Source organism: Juglans microcarpa x Juglans regia, chromosome 6D (assembly GCF_004785595.1).
Source record: "Juglans microcarpa x Juglans regia isolate MS1-56 chromosome 6D, Jm3101_v1.0, whole genome shotgun sequence".
Lineage (NCBI taxonomy): Eukaryota > Viridiplantae > Streptophyta > Magnoliopsida > Fagales > Juglandaceae > Juglans > Juglans microcarpa x Juglans regia.
In genome coordinates, this window is record NC_054604.1 from 2,996,336 (window position 1) to 3,015,230 (window position 18,895).

At 36.1% G+C, this 18,895-nt stretch overlaps 3 protein-coding genes across 5 annotated transcripts; 2 read left to right on the forward strand and 1 right to left on the reverse strand.

The window, feature by feature from the left end:
- The first annotated feature begins 331 nt into the window (after positions 1 to 331).
- On the forward strand, positions 332 to 3,588 carry LOC121234705. Of its 2 annotated transcripts, none has more exons than XM_041130764.1 (5): positions 332 to 663; positions 1,232 to 1,336; positions 2,391 to 2,675; positions 2,809 to 2,886; positions 3,177 to 3,588. In XM_041130764.1, exons 1-5 carry the CDS (start codon positions 625 to 627, stop codon positions 3,189 to 3,191), a joined length of 522 nt encoding a protein of 173 aa, XP_040986698.1. In that variant the 5' UTR covers positions 332 to 624; the 3' UTR covers positions 3,192 to 3,588. The 2 variants fall into 2 exon arrangements, with proteins under 2 accessions (XP_040986698.1, XP_040986697.1); XM_041130763.1 differs by having other exon boundaries at positions 335 to 663; positions 2,391 to 2,646.
- A 559-nt stretch (positions 3,589 to 4,147) lies between these two features.
- On the reverse strand, positions 4,148 to 8,115 carry LOC121234703 (U3 small nucleolar ribonucleoprotein protein MPP10). The gene is made up of 13 exons (XM_041130762.1): positions 7,411 to 8,115; positions 7,220 to 7,269; positions 6,750 to 6,873; positions 6,502 to 6,609; positions 6,231 to 6,368; positions 5,955 to 6,023; positions 5,804 to 5,845; positions 5,577 to 5,645; positions 5,281 to 5,352; positions 5,125 to 5,178; positions 4,893 to 5,034; positions 4,615 to 4,677; positions 4,148 to 4,521 (listed from the first exon to the last, which is right to left on the reverse strand). Exons 1-13 carry the CDS (start codon positions 8,068 to 8,070, stop codon positions 4,508 to 4,510), a joined length of 1,605 nt encoding a protein of 534 aa, XP_040986696.1. The 5' UTR covers positions 8,071 to 8,115; the 3' UTR covers positions 4,148 to 4,507.
- Positions 8,116 to 11,074: 2,959 nt separating this feature from the next.
- LOC121234303 lies at positions 11,075 to 18,418 on the forward strand. 2 transcript variants are annotated; one of them, XM_041130194.1, is made up of 5 exons: positions 11,076 to 13,142; positions 14,087 to 15,082; positions 16,809 to 17,034; positions 17,457 to 17,599; positions 17,886 to 18,418. In XM_041130194.1, exons 1-5 carry the CDS (start codon positions 11,355 to 11,357, stop codon positions 18,174 to 18,176), a joined length of 3,444 nt encoding a protein of 1,147 aa, XP_040986128.1. In that variant the 5' UTR covers positions 11,076 to 11,354; the 3' UTR covers positions 18,177 to 18,418. The 2 variants fall into 2 exon arrangements, with proteins under 2 accessions (XP_040986129.1, XP_040986128.1); XM_041130195.1 differs by lacking the exons at positions 17,457 to 17,599; positions 17,886 to 18,418 and adding an exon at positions 17,115 to 17,306 and having other exon boundaries at positions 11,075 to 13,142.
- The last annotated feature ends 477 nt before the right edge of the window (positions 18,419 to 18,895 follow it).

An 18,895-nucleotide genomic window follows, 5' to 3' on the forward strand; every position in this document is an offset into this window, starting at 1 on the left:
AGATGAAAGTTGAATAAAATATTGTTAGAATATAATTTTTTAATTTTATTTTTGTTTTGAGATTTGAAAAGATTGAATTATTTTTTATATTTTAAGAAAATTGTAATGATTAAATTATATAAGATAGAAGAGAAAACAAACCAAACCTTAGTTGTAGATAAAGTTATAAAGTGTAGAAGTTTGCATACATTTTGAAAAAAAAATACAATTATTATTAAAAAATAATTTTATGTGAGTTTTTTATTTATTTAAATTTTTTAAAAGAAAATACTTAAAATTTACCGAATTTAAAATTATAAATATAATTTATTTTATATAAAAGATGGTAAAACTAATCGTTGAGTTTCCCTCAGTCATTTTACCCCTACTGTGCCGCCTCATCGGCGGAACCGCAATTGCAGAACAGTAGAGAAGGACATCTAGCACTCTCATCGTGCATCAATAGCCGTCTGTTTGGCTGCCGAGAAACTGAGGGAAACTCTACACTTTGATCGTTTTAGTTTTGCATTGTCAGGACTGCAAAAAGGAGGTTCGGGTTTTACTTAAATTCTTGGCGGCCAAACAGTTCGTTAGGACTTCAACTGAGAATTCATCTTTTGAGAGTTTGCGTAGTAACCACCAATCATGGAAACTCTAGAAAAATCCGAGGAGACCGTCTCAAATGTAAGATATTCTTTGAAAACTTTCATTTGTCTCATTTTGCTGCTAAACTTAAAAAATGTCATGATTGAGTTGAACCCTCAATTAAACCCTGATTTTAATTTAGGAATTTATCCGTTTACCAATATGATATTCGTGTGAAGCTGAACTTACGGCACCAAAAAATGTTATTTGTGCGAAGGGTGTTTTCAAATTCAAAAAATGTTATTTGGGCTTTTCTAGTATCTTTATCCTTCTTTAGCTTCCGCGTACAAGTAATATGAACTGGGGAATGATACCTTGAAAAAATGTTAACGAATTTGTAGGGAGAACGAGAAATTTAACTGGCTGTGAAGACCAAATTGAATAACACTTGAACTAAGATATTGCTCTTTTCTTAAAGCTTAAGGAGGTCTAGGGATTCGGTCTTTATATATAGGAGGGATCTCTAGGGGAGTGGGACCATATAGAGGCTCTCTATTTTTTGGTTCTTGATATTTACATATATGCCTTTAAATCTGTAAGTAATGTAAATTGTAATATATGATTGTGTCTATTTGCTATAGATTAATCTCGTCTTCTACTCCATCAGAATACTCAAAGGATGGCTGGAACTGTCAATTGGGGCACAGCAACTGTCATTGGAGTGTTTGCGGGCATGCTATATGGAGGTAGTAAGGAGGCAGCTGCTTCTGTTGTAAGTTTTGTACTCAAAATCCTGCTCACGATGTTTCTCCTGCATGAGCGTGTTTGATTAACTTACACATCTTAAAATCTATTTTAATTAATTTTTGAGGATTGATATGAGGATTGAAGATGAGTTGGAATAAAATGGTTGAGCAGACTTTCACATGCTAATCTTGCAATAACTAATTAACCTGCTGAAGTTTATGAGTTGAACATTTTGCATACTAACCTTTTGAGTTTAAAATATAAACTAGTATACAGGTATGTTTGGTGTCTTTTTACCTTTGGCTCCAACCAATACTGGGAGGTGTTATGAGTTATGTTTGCTGTATTTTGTGTGTCAATAATAGGCAGGATGGCCACTGGAAAGTTATGGCTTGCATTTGGGTACACGCTTTAACAATGCAAGGAGCTAGCCAGATCTTCTTCTCTCTGAAGGAATAAATGTGCTTTCTTTTTTCTCTTCTTTTTTTGATGTCGGGGAACCTTTCCAAGGCAGGGCCCTTCGGACCCACCCCTGCAAAGTAAACCTCAGTCCCGTGCACTGCACCCTCTGAAGTTTTCCTATACAGAACTGGTTAAATCGCTGGCTTTTTACCGGGGGATGTGGCCCCAAAGGAATAAATGTGCTTTCTTTGTAGCAGTATTCCTAGAAATGATGGGTGTTAAGGATGCTCTTGCAGCGACTACTTCGATACATGATATGGCAATTTATGCAAACTGATTAAAAAGTTACTTATATGGATGTATTTCAGAAGATGGCCCTCCATATTCATTCAGGTCTTGCACCATCTTTTGTTGCTAGCAGATCACTTCTGAATTACTTCCTTTAACTCCAGCCCTCTTTGACATAAAAACAATAGTGGAAAAAACACAAGTCTGTAGAAATGGCACTTGTTCTGGGCTTAACATTTTAATCTTCCTCAGTAAATTTTCCACTATTTTCTGATGTTAACTGTTGCCAGCTAATGAACTTTTCTGTTCAATCCTAGTAGCTTCCATTTTCTTGAACATATTGAGATCAACTATGATAACTTTATGATGGCATTGCATTGTTTTGGCAGAGCAAGGATGCAGAAGTGATGTTGAAGCTAGGGAGCACACCAGACAAGCGTGAGCAGTACCGATTGATGAGAGATGCAATGGAGAAGAGGTTTATCCGAGTCACACGTGGCTCAATAGTTGGTGGAGTGCGCCTTGGAATGTTCACTGCTGCATTCTACAATTTACAGAATTTGCTTGCAGAGAAACGAGGTGTGCATGACGTTTTCAATGTTGTTGGAGCTGGTTCAGCCACTGCTGCGGTATTTGGTCTAATTAGTAAGAAGTCAGAAACTCATATATCAGATGTATTGACTTGCTGAAATTGAGTTTTCAAAATTTAGTCACCTAGAGAACCTACAATAATTTTCTTTATTAGCATATATTGTTTTGTTTATTTAAGGTCAACTGTAATTAACTTCTCTATCTCTTTCATATTAGTGCCAGGGTCGCTCATTTGGCGTGCAAGGAATGTTGCTCTGGGTTCAGCTCTGGGAGCAGCAATTTGTTTCCCTCTTGGTAATAGATTTGTTGCCTGTGTTATTATTATTAAGCCTTCAAATTACACTTTCAATATAACAGCAAATTGAAAATGCCGTTGCTGTTGGAACACAATAATTTAACAAAAGCTGCTGGAGTTGCCTCAGTCATCTTATCATAATTTCCAAGATAAAGATAATTGTGGTTCTTAAATAGATCTCAGTGGCTTAAGCCCTCTTATTACTTGAGCAGTCTTATGAGAATATATTGCAGCATGAGTTCCTTGAGAAATATTGAACTTTCATTTAAAAGGATGCATTATGTGACAGGTTGGCTCCAGCTGAAGCTTATAGAGAAAGCAAATGAGGTGAATGAGGCCGCTCATCTTGGTTCAGATCAAAGGGGAGAAGCAAAGAGTGGTGTCAGTGCAGCAATAGAAAGGCTTGAAGAAAACTTGAATAAATAGAACAACAAAATTTGGACGGTCCTAACCTCTCCGGTTTTCGATTTTCTGTACGATGAAGGTAGAGGGATCAAAAGAAAGACATCCAGCACTCGAAACAGTTTTAATCCTTTCGCCTTATAAAATAGCGAGAATGAGAATCAATAAGTTTTGATCTTGATGTTATTTATGCCTCTTTTGTTGGTGATGATGTTAGGTCAGTTACCTCATAGATACACAAGTCAAGATTTGGGTTACACTGTTCTCATCTTATTCATTTATATATTATCAGAATTCTATATGGATCCCACCAATTGTAATATTTTGAACATATTTGAATAATATGCATAGGCTAGAAAAAGTATAGGATTATAGGTAACCTTGAATTGTAAGGGTGCAATTGTTAGTAGCTACTAACAAGTGGAAGCAAACCAGGCTCTTTATGTCATCAAATGAATGAACATGTTGTGGGAGATTTCGAGGATGTTGCTGGAAGGGGAGAGGCTATAAATATCATTGTTCTGTTTTTTGTCTCTGGTGTTGGAACTTTGCTTTAGACATATAACGGGGAACTCTTATGGATTTAAACTTAGTCAAAATTATGAAACTAGAGTGATTTACCACATCAATGGATCCCTAACATAACAAGGGCAACTCCACTTGCAATCCTAGCTCCTAAACTGCCGTTAGTTGCATACTACTACGAAGCACTACAAACAGCGACTGACTTCCCTTGGATTTAACCAATGTGTAATCAATTGGAAGGGCTAGAAAGAACCAAAGCAATCTCCACTCACCCGCGCACAAAGCTTAAAAATTCATCATAAACAACGAACTTGCTTCCACGGAAAAAACAGATAAGCTGAATAAAAGAATGCAACTGAACATGAAACGATATGTTTGTTCAATAGGATAGGCATGCACCAAGGAACAAAAAAGACGAGATTAAATTACATGACAAAATTGATGTATAAGCTAAGTCCGACTTTTGAAGAATATGATGCTTCATTCTTTTCGATTCTCTTTCAAATGGGTTTCTTTTCACATCCATCAGAAGCCAGAAGGCGAAGGTAGAAAGGGGATGATAAAAAGAAGGCATCTCCCTCCCTCTTTCCTGGCTCTCTCTCCTCTTAGCTGTCTAGTGGCAACCACAATCTTAGTAGGAAGGAAAGTCAATGAGGAGCCCCAGGCATATTTTGATCATCTTAACAGATCTAATTATTCTTCTTTGCCTGCCAGTTCAAGAAAGTTTGAGGGTAAGGGGTGGTATCTGATTAATTCCCTTGATGATAAGTAATCAAATCAGAGAAAAAAATAAAGGTTACCATGATCGTGGTTTACGGAGGTGCTGTCTCGTGCCTTCTTGGCAGTCAGTTTAACTGCCTCAGCTGTAAGCATGTTTCCCAAAAATAAATAACTTACATGGAAAAGGGTATACGAAATAGAAAGGCCAACACATAATGCCATAAACAGAGCAGTTTAAATTGGCAGTGTAAGGCCAGTGAGTACTCCAAGATAGCAGTCAATTTGACCCAACAAAGGGAGACAATATTGGAGTTTAGCATTCCAAAAGCCATAAATGAATGTATTTATTCAAGCTAACCTTTAAACTTCCGTTTCTTGTTAGCTCTCCTCCTCTTCCTGTCTGCCTGCGTAAGCTCAACTTCTTCTTTAATGTCACCTTTGCCGGCAAACACTTCCTCAGGGGCCAGCATAGCTGCATCTGAGACTGCCACGGGTGCAATCTGGACATTGAAGACACTTTCAAATAAGCAATCCTCTAAAAAAAACAGAAAGAAAATCTACTGAAGGCAACATATTGTCATATTCTTTACCTCTTCCATTGCTAATGCAGGGACATTTGTTTGTATGGTCATGTCCTCTATAACCTGTCCAAAAAAAATCATAGGAAAAAAAAAAAGAAAAAATGTTTCATGATACAGTATGCAAAATGATATGTTCATCATAATGATTGAGATTGTGAAGCGTACAGGTTTTGGTGTAAAGTGGAAATGAGAAAGAGCGTCCAGCTTTAAGCAAAGTTTCTTGAACAACATGCTTGCCTGATCAAAGGTAATGACAAGGTTGAGCATATAAAACACTTTCACAAGTCAAGTATGGGAGGAGGAAAAAAAAACAGACTGTTAAATCGTATGTTCCACAGTCCTAGTCTTCCAAAAACCATCATACGGACACAAGATATTTTTTTGATCTGTAAAAAATTATCATACGGACACAAGATATAATGATGAAAAAATATAAAAAGGAAATGTAGAAAGAATTGCACCTCTTTCTTTTTTTCATCCTTGAATGACAATGGAGCAGAAGTCATATCTGTCTTCTGAACATATTCTTCCTGCAAGTAATTGAAATAACAGATCATCAATTCTTGCCACTTTTAAGTAATTGTAGGAAGAATAAACTTCATTATTAAAATCATGGCAAAATGTCACAAAGAAAAACATCAATCTGCATTTGTAAATCCCATAATGCATGATGTCAGTAAATACAAACCTCATAAATTTCAGCAAGACCCTTCTTGCTCTTATTCTCATCCTGCATATATGAACATGGGAAATGCTTAAATAATTTTCTATCATGATAATAGAAACTGGATAGGAATTAAAATCTGAAAATTGGCTAAATCTCAGTATATAATGTTTACCAACTCTTTAATTTCTTTAGATGCTTCGGAGGGCAACGTAAAAGCCTTACGGACATCATCAAACCGCCCCTATGAATATCATAGCAAGATTGTTGCTAATTAGGAATCCAAAGAGATGTAAGCCACAGTGATCAATGCAGCATGTAATGTAAAATTAGAAAGAAAAACGCAATATGTTTTGATTTCCCTTGATCATTCTCTAATGCCAAGATAAAACAATAATTGTTTATATACTCGTGAACTCTGACTGATATCTGCTAAACAAGTGGAGTCTACCTCAAGGATCCCTTTCTTTATCATATCTTCAAGTGAGAATGTAACCTCCTCTGTGATGACAGGGGCAGGCTTTACATTGTGCTCAAAATCCAGATCAACTTCTAGCGCGCTGTTTAGTGGCCTTTTTGCAGCAGTTACCTATTATTACAAGTGACAGGAAAATATGGAATCCATACTTAGACGTGAGGAGTTGAGTGGTATCTACAATTACTTCAATTGCAATCCATGCAAGTTTTTATCTGCCAATAAAATCTCAGAATGATAATAATACCTCTCCCTGCATGGTCCAAGCTTTTGGCTCCAGGTTTGCTTCCTCCATCTGCCTTATTTTGGATCGAAGCTTCTCAAGTTCTTTTTCATGGGTGGAAACAGTCTCTTGCTTCAATTAATAAAATACTATTAAATCAGGTTCATAATAACTAAAAGCGCTGCTAACAATCAGTTGAGATTTTAAAGCAACTAAACAAGGTGTCCATATATTTCGTTTGAACTTCAAAGAGCATGTAGAGTAAATAGTACCTGATTTTCAACTGCCTCGGCATATTCTTGTTCACTACCCATGTCTGAATCTTCTGATTCAGAATTCAATTCTGGTTTCTGTTTCGGAACCTTTCCTTTCTTAGCACCAAAAAAGTCTTCATAACTGAAAACAAGGTATGCACACGAAAGCCCGGAAAAAGGGATGCTAAGACAATCAATTTAGATTTTTTAAATACGGTCCAAAAAATAGAATCCATGATCTAGGATTTTCAAAGTACAATCCCACGCTCGACAATGATAGTAAATATATACCTCAACAGAAACTATATATTCATGCATTCATGGTCATAGAAATAGAATTTGCGTTCCCAATTATATTCCTAACAGCGAAGATGCAAAGTTTTCTAAAGTATGACTAAAATGAATTGGAACCGTTTGTTATCACCAATGATGATAAATGAACAAGATTACAAGAACAACATAGCCAAAACCAAACGACAAAGTAGCACCTTGCCAACTTGTCCGCATCTTCATCATCACCAAGCCCAAAATGTCCGAGCTAAAAGAAAAAAATTCCAATTAGTTAGAAACCCCCCAAAAAATATCATCTAATCAAGTAAACAAAAAAGAGCACCACCGAGGCCAAATTCAAAACCATATGCATCTTAAACTGGCTAATAAAACTAATAAAAACCCGCACCTCGTCATCTTCTTCGTCTTCGTCTTCGTCTTCGTCTTCTTCATCCTCATCTTCATTTTCACCAAATTTCTGCTCCCCCTTTTTGTTCTTCTTTTTCAACCCATATTCCCTAGCCTCATCCTCATCCAAAAATTCCTCTAATTCCTTTATCTTCAAGAACTTATCCTCAACCCCACCACCTCCACCTTTCCCGGCCTCTTCTTCACCCTCACTGTCCCTCTCCTCATCCGCTTCCTCTTCCTCCTCTTCATCCAATTGCTCATCAAAATCATCCAAATCCTCATCAAAGTCTTCAACTTCCTTTTCTACAACATTCCTTCCACCTTTAGAATCCTTCTTTTCAACTACCAAAACCTTACTGAGTTTCGAGATCACCTCCGGGCTCTTCTCGAAGCGCTTGACCTCGCGGCGGAGTGTCGGCAAGAGAGAGTTGGCTTGTAGGTCGATTTGCTGCCATATCTGCTCGGCGTCGAACCCTTCAGTCAAGAGCTTGTCAAAGGGCGACTTGGGAGCGAAGGGATTGAGCGAGGCGAATAGGTGCTCCGAGGCAGTTCGAGTCGTTTGGGAAAGGGAGGGGCTCGGCGCCAGCCAAACCGGTGGTTCCGTCCCCATCAGAAGCCGCAGGGCTTCGAGCCCGGCTTCTTCGCTTAAAGTCGCCATTACCGTGCCCTCCCTCTCTCTGTCTCTCTCTGGTGAAGAAGAACAAGGGTTCGGGGGCTTAGGGTTTAAGAATGGTGAGCACGTGTTAGATACGGATTGGCGGATGAAAACAATGTTAGAAATTAAATTAAATTATGTTTTTAACTCTCCAAAATCATGTCAGATTAAAGTTCGAAACCCCTTTCTATTTTAGAGGCTCGAGTATTATAACATCAGGTCGTGTGTCTTTAATATTTTTTTAGTTACGTTTGTATATTAAATTGAATTGAGTGAAGATAATAAAATATTATTTTTTAATATTATTATTTTTAAATTTAAAAAAATTAAATTATTTATTATATTATATATTAAAATTTTAAGAAAAATATAACGATAAATTGAAATAAGTTTAAAAATCAAACGAAACCATCCACTTTTAATTCTTCAATTAAAACTCAAAAGATTTTATCATTAGATCCTTAAAAAATGCTGATGTGACATAATATTTGGTAACAAAGAATAAATATAAATTTTAAATAGTAACAAAAAATTATTTAAAAAAAAAAAATCATCCTAAATGGTCTTTGTAGCAAAGTTTTGAATACCATACCGGACGTCGTACCAATCAAGGTACTTGAACAAAATATTTCAGTATCGATACCGTTTCAAGATAATCGATATATGAATAATTATATATAACTACATATATATAAAAATTATAAATAACTTAGTTTGAATTGAAGGTCAAAAAATGAGTTTGTAGTTTGAAAAAAAAAAATTAAAGATCAAAATATCGATCGGTACGAAATATATGTAATACTTGTATCGGACCAATGACCGGTATGGCATATACCGATTGTACCAGCTAGTACGATACGAAATTTAAAACAGTGTCTTGTAAGCCTCATCTTGAGTAGTTAAGATTGGCCACCTTTACTTGTGGGTCACTCTTTTTGGATGGCCTATATGGGATTATCATAGGATTAGCTTATAAATTTTTTTCCCCTCTCTTTATTTTTTAGGTCGCAAGGTATTTTGATCGACCACTTTTTGGTCATCAAAGTATCACACTCTCCTCCATCATCATGCTCTATGCCACTTATGTTCAATATCAAGGAAGAAGTGACATAAAAATAAAGGCACGTGGGCTTCGCTCAAAAATTGGATTGTGTGCGTTTCGACCTCTTTTACATGTGCGAGCGTTCAATGAAAATCTCTAATACATTGTCGTCTATTTAGATTGTTCAATTTTAATTATTGACTGTGTATTTTTCCTAACTAAGAGGTTGGGAAAATATGATATCTAGGTTTTCATTTAACAACATTGAATGATGGATTACAATGTTCATGTTTATCAACTTTTGTTTGAAGTCTCATCCAAATAGTTAGTTTATCAATTACATTGTAAATCGTCTTTTTTAATGATGGCGTTCTCCACACAATGACTTAGACCTCATTTGGTTAAGCAGTTCTGATGAGATAAAATATTTTAAATGGTAGTAATATTTTTTAATTAAGATGGGATGAAATGGTTTGTAAAAAAGTATGTGTTTAGATACTGAGATGAGATGAGATAGTTTTTACTTTTTAAAATTTGATAAAGAAGTGGATTCTATTAATGATTGAAAATCATTTCATAATGATTGATAATAATTATGAATATATTAATAAAAAATAATATTATAATTAATTAAAAAATGTACCGTAAATAAATTTATATCTCAAAATATTTTTTTTAATGTTGACTGAAATTACTCTATATTTCCACCAAAAATTAAAATGGTGGATTTTGGCAAAAGGGATGAAGCGTGAACAAAGATGAGGAATGATCTCAAAATGGGATGGGAAAAAAGAAAAGAGAACTGTGGGAATGAAGAAGCAAATAGTTCTTTTGCACTGTTCACTAAATTTCTTATAGTTTATTTCAATTTTATACTGTTTATTTATTGTTTAGGTCAGTTTTATATTATTCATTTATTGTTTATGTCAGTTTTGTAATGTTCATTTAATATTTTACTGTTTATATCAATTATTAATTTCAAAACGCAGAAATAAAATAAAAACAACCCACTTGGTGTTTGGATAGGCAGATGAGACTTGTAGTACAATCCAGATGAGATAGTGCGGGCATCCAAGCCGGGCTTAGTCAGAGGATACAGTCTCAGATCCAATTTGTTGGAAATTATTTATTTTTTATGCTTTTTATGTTCATACTATATCTGTTGCGATTTGTTAAGTTCTCCCATTCCCTTCTCCTGTATTTCTAATTTTAATATAATTATTGTTTAGAAAAAGAAAGAAAAATGAAAAACTGTTCGGAAAAAAAAAATTACGCTATATGTTTTACTCTTATATTATGTTCATGTTTGAGATTATGGTGAAAAATATAATTTATAATTTTAAAATTTATAACTTATATGTTAAGTAATAAGTTTTATTATTAAAAAATTATTTATTTTTAAACATGTTATATTTGTTTGGAAATAAATTAAAAAAATAATTTCAGAGATAGAAATGAGGATCGTTTAATTTCTTTTTAAAATTATAACCATATCATTAAAAGTTTAAAAATTGTAATTATCTAAAAGTTATATTAATATTTTAATCGATTAACAGTCTTTTTAAAATTTAAATTACATTCTAAATTATTAAAAAAAATACATGTAAAGAAAATCATCAAAATAATTTTTTTTTCAATCGTACTTGTTAACTTATTTGATATTAAAAAGTAACATTCAAACGATTTATTTTTTCTATTAAATAGATTTAATACTATTTAAATATTTTTTAAGATTCCTAACGTAATCACATACACACCTTTGTGTTAATTTAATTTTGTTGTTCAAATTTTGGATTAATTTCTATTTAAAAATAGTTAAAGAATTAAAATTAAAAACATTAACGATTTTTTAATATAATTTGACTTGTCTTTCACTTTTTCTGTCCACAGCGCCAGGGCTCAGAGGTCAGCACTCGAACAGTCTCTATCTACATATATATATATATATATGTATCTATCTACATATATATATATCGAGGTTCGTTTTCCTCCTAATGTTCTTCCTTCCTCGTTGCTAGTCATTCCAAATCCCCCTCATTCTCAAATTCCTCCCAGCTGATTTCCAAAATCCTCTATATTTTCCTTCAACGATCGTGATTGCATTTCAATTGTATGCGGGAGGGGCTATCCATCCTCGACCGAATCACGTCACGGCCGTCGATTCTATGTAGGTTTGATTCCCTCACTTTTCAACTCTAATTCCATTACTTTTCAATCATTAATTTCTGATTTACCGAGTTCCCCGATGATCGATGGGGAGGGGACTCGTGGGGCCCCTGCCAAGGCTGCCTCTGCTGACCTATCCGATTCTTTCCCCCAACCGAAATCGGACAGTGGAGGCGATGCCTCACCCGTATCTCCATCTCCGTCGCGGTATTCGTCATGTGGAGAGTCGGAGTTCGAGCGCTATTGCAGCGCCAACTCGGTAATGGGTACCCCGAGCATGTGTAGCACAATCTCCGTGTTTAATGACTGCGTGGAGTCGGAGTTGTTTGGGTCTATGAGGAGTGATAGTGGTTTAGAGAATTTTAGTTTGGGAGGGAGGTTTGATAGGAATCAAGAGGACCCAAGACTTTCTGGTCTCGGTGATGAAGATTCAGGAGATAGAAATGTTGAATTTTGCGAAGTAAATATGGTAGATGAAGAGGCGAGGGTAAAGAGCGGAGCTAGTAGGACGTTGGAATTGTATGATACTGGGGAACTTGACATTTCACACGAAATGATAGCTTTGGGGGTTGCAAGTGGGTCAGTTGTGGGGTTCAATGATGATTCGGTTGAAGTTGGACGAAGTGAAGACGATGATGAAGATTCTATAGGGTCCAGAGAAGATGGTAAGTTAGGAGTATTTCAGGGTAGCGTTGAAGGGAACCTGTATAGGGACAGAGTTGGAGTAGGTTCTTCATCTAGGTCTGTTGGTGAAGGGGATTGTAGTTGCTATGATGGGTCGAGTTTGCTACCTGATTTTCAGTTTGATGGAAGGGCTACAGAGAGGGAGGAAGAGGGAACATCATCAAGATATGAGCATTCAGAGGGTGAAGATTCGATGTATAATTATGGTACAGATGATGAGTGTAAGGATGATTTGTTTGTTCAGAGAAACATGCATCATGTTCGGGAAGCAAAAGTGGAGAATGAAAATCCATTGCTCATGAACTCATCTGTGGCATTTGGTTCTGAAGATTGGGATGATTTCGAGCAAGAAATGGAGGGAGGTACACAGGTTTCTTTCACACTGGATGCAGTTCAGGACCAGAAAGAAAATATACCTAAAGTCGAGGGAAACCTTCAGAACTCAAATTATGAGTTATTCGTCAGGGTTCCAAGTACTGATCAAATGAACCAAGGACAAGTTGTGGCAGACATGCCTTTGGCCAAGAAACAAGATGAAGGTGATTATGCATTGGATAATGATATTGATATCTGTTCTCTGACCCCAAATGAGGCTTCAAATTTGTCTGAAGCAGAACAAATAGAAGATGTGAGGGACCATGTTGAAACCAGTTATCAAGTTCAAGGTGTTGACGAATTGGGTGGATATACGAAAAATACTTCTGTGATTCTTACTGGTTCTTCCAATCTCAATGAACCAGATCAAGATCTGAGAGACACTACTGTTACCAACAATCAAGTTCGAGCGGCTGACGAATCTGAATGTTTTGCAAGCACTGTCTTACAAATGGAGCTGGAGCAACCTGCACAAGAAGTACCTGTGGAGATGGCTTTGAACATTGTGGATGGTGGCATGGAAAGGGGGCATCACTTTACTAAAACTGATGAAGTTATTGGCATTGACGACCGCCAAATTTTAGAAAATCGAGATTTGGGGAATTCAAAAGAAAATTTGGAGCTCTTTGATATCACAACTAATCAATGTGGTTCCCACTCAACTGTATCCCCTAAAAACATAAACACCGAATTATTTGAAGATCACAAGAATATGTTAATGTCATCAGTGTCTGAAAATAAGATGAAGATAGTTTCCAATCCTCCTGTTTCGGCTGATCTTTCTGATGGTCGTCCCACATCACTTCAGGTCAGTGATTAATTGCTCTGCAGTTGTATTTTTGGCAGCTAAAGAACTAGATTTGGTAATTTGTGTTGTAACTTTGTCTAGTTTATGATTGAAAGACTAAACTGTTTAGGTTCTCTTGTCATTTTGTTCTGGAAACTTTAATATGCATACAGATTTAAGTTTTAAAGATTAAGGGCGTGTTTGGGAAACACTATCTCATCTCATCTCAAAATTTCTCATAGTTTTCTTCCCAAACATCACTTAAACACAAACACATTTTAATTTCAAATCTTCAAATTTTTCATCTAATCATTACCTAATTATTACAAATTTCCCAAACTTCCAAACAAAACACAAAAAATAATACTATTTTTTCAAATTTAAAAAAAACAATAATATTAAAAAATAATATTCTAACAATATTTTAACTTTATAATATTTTTTATTCAACTTTTTCTCTCTCCTTTTCCAAAACCCAATAAACATCTTAACTCAAACTATTTCACTACTATTTGTAAAATTCTCATCTCATTTCATCCCCCAAGCATCCCCTAATTTCTTTTTTGATGGATATGTCTTAAAAATCATATTCACACAGTCATTTAGGTGATATTGGGAAATTCATCAATATTTAGAGATGTTTTAATAAAATGCACAAAATTGATGCTGGAACCAGGAATTTAGAACTGAACCAAAACAATTTGCTTCACTTGTTTGTTCTGGTTTCAGAACTTGGTTCCTGGAATCTAGTCAACATTCTGGCTTGCTAAAGTTTGTAATGTATTCTGATTATATATCTTAGTTGATGTGTCATGTAGCTTTTGCGCTTATATAGTTGAACGACTACCATATGTGCGTATGTGCTATGGCAGTCTTAAATTTTTCTGTTAGGAATCCTTTGTGTATGGTCCTTCAAAATTAACAGTTAATCGGGTTATTCTTATGTTTTGTTCCAATTTCCGCAGGCAGACAATCTTGATATAAATGAATTCTATGATGAGGTTGTTCATGAAATGGAAGAAATCTTACTCGACTCTGGCAAGACTCCTGAGGCTAGATTCTCTCATGATAATACGATGTTTCAGTCACAGCTGTCTCTACCTTTAAGAGATGGCGGGTCAACTGCTTCTACTTCTGGTATAGATGATTCTTGCCCACACATTCATCACTCAGTGAGAATTGATGGGGTTGAAGTGGTTGGTGCAAGACAGAAGAAGGGGGATATCTCCTTTAGTGAAAGACTGGTTGGAGTGAAGGAATACACCGTGTATAAAATAAGAGTGTGGAGTGGCAAGGATCAATGGGAGGTTGAACGACGATACCGTGATTTTTTTACTCTATATCGTCAATTGAAAACATTATTTGCTGATCAAGGCTGGATTCTACCTTCTCCCTGGTCTTCTGTAGAAAAGGAATCCAGAAAGATTTTTGGGAATGCATCTCCTAATGTTATATCAGAGAGAAGTGTTCTTATTCAAGATTGTTTACGTTCAGTTCTCCATTCCAGGTTATTTTCCCGTACCCCAAGTGCATTGGCTTTGTTTTTGTCCTCACAAGATTCATTTCCTAGCTCTCCCCTGTCAAATACGCCGGTGCCCCAGTCTACATCTTTTGCTAGAAGGGAAGACACAGAAAACATTTCCACATTAGGGGAGACGATATCACTTATTGTTGAAATTCATCCCTACAAATCTATGAAACAGATGCTAGAAGCACAACATTATACATGTGCTGGATGTCACAAACATTTTGATGATGGGAAGACTCTGATGAGAGACTTTGTACAGACATTTGGTTGGGGCAAGCCTCGACTTTGTGAATACAGTGGTCAATTATATTGCTCTTCATGCCATACAAATGAGACTGCAGTCTTACCTGCCAGAGTTTTGCATCATTGGGATTTTACCCTATATCCAGTTTCTCAATTGGCTAAATCGTATCTGGATTCTATTCACGATCAGGTAATTTGGAGACTGACACTCATTCTTTATGGTTTGGAACGTTGCTATTTTTAGCTTCTTAATGCATGTAAATTAGTGGATATCTTTTTTTTTTTTTTTTATTTATTTTTTATATAAGTAAAAATATTATATATATCAATAGGAGTAGCCAAGTACACTGGATGTATACAAGAAAACACCTAAGCCATACTAGAGAGCTCCGAATGACCCAAAAAGCCTGTGAAAAACTACCCAAAATACATCAAACCCGACTTGGAATAAAACACACCTCCCCAACCCCAACCCATTGATTCCCGTAGACTAGTACTCCACCCGAAACACCCTCTATGAGAACGTCTTCATGATGCCCACACTTTAGTCTTTCCTTGACTTGAGCTATCGCCCTTAGCGTCGTAGTTGATTCCTCAAGAAAGACGCTTCAACTCCCTGCTTTTCTTAAAGCTTGATTTGGTATCACTCGAGTGGCTCGCTTCAATCGTAGTGAGTAGTGCTTTAAATTGGTATTCACATCCTCCATGTGAGAGTCCCACGATATGCTGGATCTCATTAACCTTTTGCAAAACTCAATCCGGTGATGATCTAGCTATATTGTTTAATGAAGAGATACCAAGGGGACAACATCTTCCCCTAACATAGTTCCTATGTTCCCAAAGGAACACCAAGTCCTAAACATTGACCCTTGCAAGGCACCAACGACAAACCCTTATACAAATCCCGTGCCTCCTCAACAACTCCATTGGTACTCTCCATTGGAGATTCTGGGTAGGCAGCAAGTCCCTTCACCTTTGGCGACCCTGTATGTACAATTTCGAAGGACCCTACATCTCTTTCAGACCTTGGCGTTACACCATTATCTTTCAACTCTGACGTGGGAGCCATAGTTTCTTCAAGGCTGACCAAGGGTGTAACACAAACTATCGGTCTTTCCTGTAACACCTGCGGCGAAGGGCATTCCATTAATGGAGATCTAATGTGTAAGAAGCATTTAGAGAGTATTTTGTTCATTTGCTCTTTAAAAAATTAGCAAAAAGCAAGACTTCTATTTTATATAAATCCTGTTATCATATTTAATAGTGAGCACAAATATAACTGCATGTACGCAGCACCTAGTTATGCGAATTGATAACCTTATCTCCAACTCTAATGCCTTCTTTTTGTAGGCAAAGGGAAAAAAATTGCTGTAGACAAGTTCATAATTGATATTGAAAGCAGGCTTCTTTTAAATTTTCCAAGATCTATTAGAATTGACAATTAATCTAAATATCTTGTCTTTCCCTTGTCATCTCTCTCTCTCTCTCTCTCTCTCTCTCTCCCCTCCCTCCTTGCAGTTTCCACACACCCGACCATATTAGTCTCAAATATCATGACGAGGTTGTAGATCTATCTCATTCCAGGATTTTTTTCTTCTTTCCTGAAATGGCTCTGTGAGAAAATATTATAGGGAAAAGGTAGTAAATAAATAACGAGTTATAGTCCTATGTTGCTTGACTAAATGTTACTATGCACTTGCTGTGTATTTCGTCAGGGACATGCATTATAACATATTATGTTACAATAATCTTATTAAGAAAAAGTGAGAAGTACACAGGAAGTGTACTGACATGCATGATAAATGGTTTTTTAGTCTGTTTTTCTTCACACATTTTAAAATCAAGTTAATCTTTCATTTTCAACTTAACGTTATTGGGGACCTTGATATATGTCCATAATGAGTTTTTTCTTGCAGCCCATGCTTTGTGTTAGTGCGGTTAATCCTTTCCTATTCTCAAAGATCCCAGCCCTGCTTCATGTTATGGCTATCAGGAAAAAAATAGGAACCATGCTTCCATATGTTCGTTGTCCATTTCGTAGGACCATCAACAAAGGACTTGGGTCTCGAAGATACCTTCTTGAAAGCAATGACTTTTTTGCACTTAGAGACCTCATTGATCTTTCCAGAGGGGCCTTTGCAGGTTAGCTTCTTATCATCAGTTTAGGGTTGACTCTTGTTTTCCTTGGAAGTTTGAAAAATTTTATGTCCTTATGTTTGATGGTGTCTGCTTGTACTGCTTCTGGATTAATGTGGTATGGAAACATAGCCTGAGAAATAAGTGCCCATGCAACCCATGAGGTGTAATTAATTACAGTTTCCAGTAAGTTGGCGTACCTTTTAGTAAAGGTCGGCATAGTAGCACCAATTGCTGCCTTTGGTAAGAGCGGCATGATACACATGTTTGGAAAATGACAATTAAGGCTTGAAGTTTTTCATGTGCTGATGATCTGCTGAGCACATTTAATATTGGCCTGGTATATTTTCTTTTATGAGAAAGACAATAGTATATTTTCCTTTCAAATATGTCTCTATGCAGTCCTAATCTATTAATTCTTATGGCAGCATTACCTGTGATGGTGGAAGCTGTCTCAAACAAAATCATGGAGCATATTACAGAGCAATGCCTCATCTGTTGTGATGTAGGAGTCCCCTGTGGTGCTCGACAAGCTTGTAACGATCCTTCTGCTCTCATTTTTCCGTTTCAGGTGGGCTTCTGTACAGTATACCACAAATTAATTTTACATGATTTTACTGTCTTTAGGTCTCTGTGTTTGAAAATGAGTACTGTATGATATTTCTTATGCTAACTCTGTCATAGACGAAGTCATGCTCAGGTTATGGCCCATCGGTTAGCAGATTCAGTGGGCACCATCACTGTCAAACTATACATCTATTTTATGCTTATTTGTTTCTGTGTGTATGTTTTCCGAATTGACTTTCTCTTAATGGAACTTGAGAGTGGTTTTGCTTGACCTGCAAAATAATCAACAGGAAGCCGAGGTTGAAAGGTGTGCATCTTGCACATCATTATTCCATAAGCCCTGCTTCGAAAAGCTCACATACTGCTCTTGTGGGGTCCAAATTAGGGTGGAAGAGGGTGCAAGCTACAGGCCCGGTGGTGAGGGTAGTAGAGCTTTGGGCTTGCTGGGGAGGAGATCCAATTCTGGGCTATCTGTAGGATTGTTCTCTGGACTGTTTGCAAAGGCAAAACCAGAAAAGATGGAGCATAAAGACGGTGATAATGTAATATTAATGGGTTCCTTGCCAAGCACTTCTCTGTGATCACCTGTAATTGCATTTGTATCATCCATTATTGTACTTGATCTGAAAACAACAAGGTCATTTGTTGTGCCTATGGGTATTATATTCAATAATTGAGTGTTGGCTTAGCCCACGTATTGTTGTAGCTAAGGTGAGAATTTTTTCTCTTTCTTACTTGGCTATTAGTTGCATCTGTAATAGGCAATGTTTTGTAGACAAAGGGAGCTCTTCTCGCTATATGGCCGATACATCTTTGTTCATAATTCTGGCTCGTTTCGTACAGTTTTGAGTCATGTGTTATATGGCATTTATGTAATTTTTGACTGCATTTTATAGCTTTGAATCCAGGTTGCATTTATGTAATTTTTTTTTTTAAATTATGGCAGCATTTATGTTATTTTAATTTGTTTACTCATTCTCTTCTTTTGAATTTGAATGGCATTTATGTTATTTTTTCTATTTAATTTTCTTTGCTTTCTTCGCTCATTTATTTATTTATTTATTTTTCTTTATCTGAAAATAAAATACAGGTCTATTTTAAAAATATTTTGGAGTTGGGGAAGTATAAATGATTACAGAAAGCATATTGATCATGTTACAACAAGCATCCCTTTCAGCCACTTTTGATCTAAAGTTATTATTTGTTCTTTTTTTTTTTTTTTTGAACACCCAAAAGAGATATTAGACTAAAAATATCAATACTTTCAATATGATTCTGAGCTTAACTGGCTGGGATTCTT

Excerpts from the sequence above, each read along its gene's own strand:
- LOC121234705 (XM_041130763.1), top strand. The coding sequence starts at position 625 with ATGGAAACTCTAGAAAAATCCGAGGAGACCGTCTCAAAT. Across the intron at positions 2,647-2,808 it reads TGCGGTATTTGGTCTAATTA|TGCCAGGGTCGCTCATTTGG; the intron begins GTAAGAAGTCAG and ends CTTTCATATTAG. Across the intron at positions 2,887-3,176 it reads AGCAATTTGTTTCCCTCTTG|GTTGGCTCCAGCTGAAGCTT; the intron begins GTAATAGATTTG and ends ATTATGTGACAG.
- LOC121234703 (XM_041130762.1), bottom strand. The coding sequence starts at position 8,070 with ATGGCGACTTTAAGCGAAGAAGCCGGGCTCGAAGCCCTGCGGCTTCTG. Across the intron at positions 7,270-7,410 it reads AAGACGAAGAAGATGACGAG|CTCGGACATTTTGGGCTTGG; the intron begins GTGCGGGTTTTT and ends TTTTTCTTTTAG. Across the intron at positions 4,678-4,892 it reads CAAGAAACGGAAGTTTAAAG|CTGAGGCAGTTAAACTGACT; the intron begins GTTAGCTTGAAT and ends ACATGCTTACAG.
- LOC121234303 (XM_041130194.1), top strand. The coding sequence starts at position 11,355 with ATGATCGATGGGGAGGGGACTCGTGGGGCCCCTGCCAAGGCTGCCTCT. Across the intron at positions 13,143-14,086 it reads GTCGTCCCACATCACTTCAG|GCAGACAATCTTGATATAAA; the intron begins GTCAGTGATTAA and ends CAATTTCCGCAG. Across the intron at positions 15,083-16,808 it reads TGGATTCTATTCACGATCAG|CCCATGCTTTGTGTTAGTGC; the intron begins GTAATTTGGAGA and ends TTTTTCTTGCAG.